This window comes from Oryzias latipes, chromosome 5 (assembly GCF_053564925.1).
Source record: "Oryzias latipes strain Hd-rR chromosome 5, Olatipes_Hd-rR_3.1".
In the NCBI taxonomy this organism is placed as follows: domain Eukaryota; kingdom Metazoa; phylum Chordata; class Actinopteri; order Beloniformes; family Adrianichthyidae; genus Oryzias; species Oryzias latipes.
Window position 1 is genome coordinate 32080476 of NC_136241.1, and position 2824 is coordinate 32083299.

The following is a 2824-nucleotide window of genomic DNA, read 5'->3' on the forward strand; positions in this document are numbered from 1 at the left end:
CATGTTTGTTTTTCCTGTATATTCCTTTTTTAAATTTTATTTGATCACTTCTTTTGTTTTTGTTCTTATTTATAGCAGCACCTTGCTTGTCTAGTGTTTGCAAAGCGGCGCAGCACAGTCAGACGGCTCATTTATCTGCTGATTATTTACTATTGTGCATCACATTTAGTTAAAAAAAAAGGCAGGGCCTTTAATAAAAACATGGCCTGAATCTCCTTGTGTGGCAGCTGTTTGAAAAAACTGAACAAATGCTTGTGCGAGGAATTCCACAGAAGACCTGTTAATCCGATGCCTGCTCTTCTTTGGAAGTGCTGTAACTTGTTTGACTTCCTCCTTGGAGCTGTTCTTAAAAAGCGCAGCAGCACCTCAGCCGGTCACATTTTCCAGCTTTCAGCACAGCAGCAACTTCACTTTGAAGCAGCCAAGCAGTCCGACCTGTAAGTGTCCCTAACATCTTTTATTTGAATTTTTACTGTCAGATTCTTTAATCTTACTTATTTTCTCCTTTGCAGTGCTTTTGTACTGAAAGGGTCTTCCTGTCGTTGCGACCTGGCACCATGTTTCCAAACGAGGATCTGGAGTGCATCGTCTGCTGCTGCGAATACTCCCGCAGCAACCGCGTCCCGCGGCTCCTCCACTGCAACCACGCGTTCTGCACACCTTGCCTGGAAAAAATATCCATCCTGGAGGGGCCGCTCTGCACCGTCACCTGCCCCTTGTGCCGCTGGATCACCTGCACCAGCGCCAGGCTGACGCTGCCCGGCTCCCTGTGGGTCAACACTGAGATCTGGGACCAGCTGCCCAACCAGCCTGAGGACAGTGACGAGGACTCTACCCAGAAAGACACAGAGATGAAGGACAGTCCGTCCACAAAGTAGGTTCTGGTTTGACAACTGTTTTTAATCTTCAGTGTTTTGGTTAAACCTCAAATGTCTAAAATAAATGGATTTGTGCTTCTGTTCAGTTCCCAGTCAAGGCAGTCTGGTTTGAAGGGAAAATTTGAAAACCTGCGGCGAGTCTTCAAAGGCGGCGTGAAGCAGCAACAAAGACACAACTGCTGAGCGCGCCGCCGCAGCTGGAACCACCTGAAGGACTATCATCAAAACCTTATGGATAATCACGCCGGCGAAGGCCGGCGTGCTGAACAGCTACCGGAGACGACTTGTTTTCTGGAGATCTTCAGACAAGGAGGACATGTTGGTACACATGACCGGCGCACACCCACATATGTTCGGCCATAAAAAGTTTTACAGTCTAGAACTTCACTGTTCTGGACTGTCTGTGACTGCATTTTTCTACGTAATCCAATAATTTATTGTAAATATTGTCTGATAATTTATATAGACGCTGCTTGTTCCTTTGTGAATCGTGTTGTCAGATGTGATCTAAGGTCTAATCCAAAACAAGAACTGGAGGATCTCACTTTATTGATCAAAGAATCCGCTTTATTTTCTGCTGGATGGTCTTTATGTACATTTTTAAGTTAAATAACAAACATCTGTGAAGGAAGTGGGACATGAAGAAATATTTCTGACATGCTCAAACGTATTACCGATTCAAATGGTCTCATACTGGATTATCTAAACACTTATGTGACTAATTCTGAACAGAAAACAAAATCATATTATTTACAATAAATTCTGTTTTTATTTAAACTGATGTTCCTACAAATTCAAATGTAAAAAGTCAACATTGTTTGCATGTTTAATGTTTGACAAACAGGAATGAGGCTGAAACATATTAAATGTTTGTAGTCCTTTAATGGAATCACTAAGTTTACTATGACCTTCTCATCTCAGGAATTTGAACTGTAAACAACTCTAAAAAGATTCCTTTGAAAGACTTTTTACTTGATGAAGAAAACGTGTGACCTCCTTTCCAGTCGCATAGAAGCCTTTTTAAGGAAACTGGAAGTTAGTCACATGAGTTTAATGATGACTAATGAAAGGAAAGGATAGAATTTACAAGAAAATATATGCCGGCCTAACTGGTTTTGTTGAGTTGTGTGCTAAAGTATCAATATGAAACCAAGTTCCAGCTCTGGTTTGTATGCGTACGCTGTCACTGTCTTGTAATCTGAGTCTATGAAGGTCACAAATACAATTGTAGGAGGAAAAGGAAGCTTTGCTGGAATTTCATATCAGGAACATTGGACAGAGTTCTTAGGAATTGTTGGACGTACGAGTCGTAAACCTGGACTTCCAGCTCTCAGTCGACCAAATCTGTAAATAAAAAACAGTTAAATGTTTGATGTTAGCGTTCAAAACTGTAGTAAAAACAGCAGCTGGAGGCTGTTCAGGAAGTGTTTTCTTCTGAGTGGAGCTTTCAGAACCTCAGAAAAACCCTCCTGCTGTCAGGGAAATCTGCACAACAACTGCAAGTTTATCCAAGAACACAACATTGTCAACACCAATAAATGTTGTGTTGTTAAAGGCACATGGTAAGTTACAGGTATGTTGCACCTGTACATGATGGCTAAGGACATATTTCCCCCACTTACATGGAAATGTTAGTCCTACATGTTTTATGTAATCCTTATGCTATCTTAGATGACCCCACCCTTCCATTGTCGTGTTCCCCTTACCATGACAAAGGTGGATAAAGGTGGAAAGATTTCATGTAATCCATGGACACCAGTGAAGATCACAAATCATTGAAGAAAAAAGGTTCAGCGCACTGTCTAGTGGGTCTAGATGACCCAACTCCCAATGTTAAAGTGCCTAGGATAGAACAAGGGTTAAATGCTCATCAAAACATTTGGATTCTTGATATTGATGCAGTCTAAAAGTGGATTGTTATTCTACCCGGTAAGGATTTAAATACA

General features: G+C 41.4%; 1 protein-coding gene across 1 annotated transcript; it reads left to right on the forward strand.

Annotated features, from left to right (window-relative positions):
* The first annotated feature begins 271 nt into the window (after positions 1-271).
* LOC105358105 (uncharacterized) lies at positions 272-1739 on the forward strand. The gene is made up of 3 exons (XM_011493623.4): positions 272-437; positions 513-874; positions 965-1739. The coding sequence occupies exons 2-3, from the start codon at positions 558-560 to the stop codon at positions 1059-1061; spliced, it is 414 nt and encodes a 137-aa protein (XP_011491925.1). The 5' UTR covers positions 272-437; positions 513-557; the 3' UTR covers positions 1062-1739.
* Positions 1740-2824: the final 1085 nt, after the last annotated feature.

Excerpts from the sequence above, each read along its gene's own strand:
- LOC105358105 (XM_011493623.4), top strand. The coding sequence starts at position 558 with ATGTTTCCAAACGAGGATCTGGAGTGCATCGTCTGCTGCTGCGAATAC. Across the intron at positions 875-964 it reads AAGGACAGTCCGTCCACAAA|TTCCCAGTCAAGGCAGTCTG; the intron begins GTAGGTTCTGGT and ends GCTTCTGTTCAG.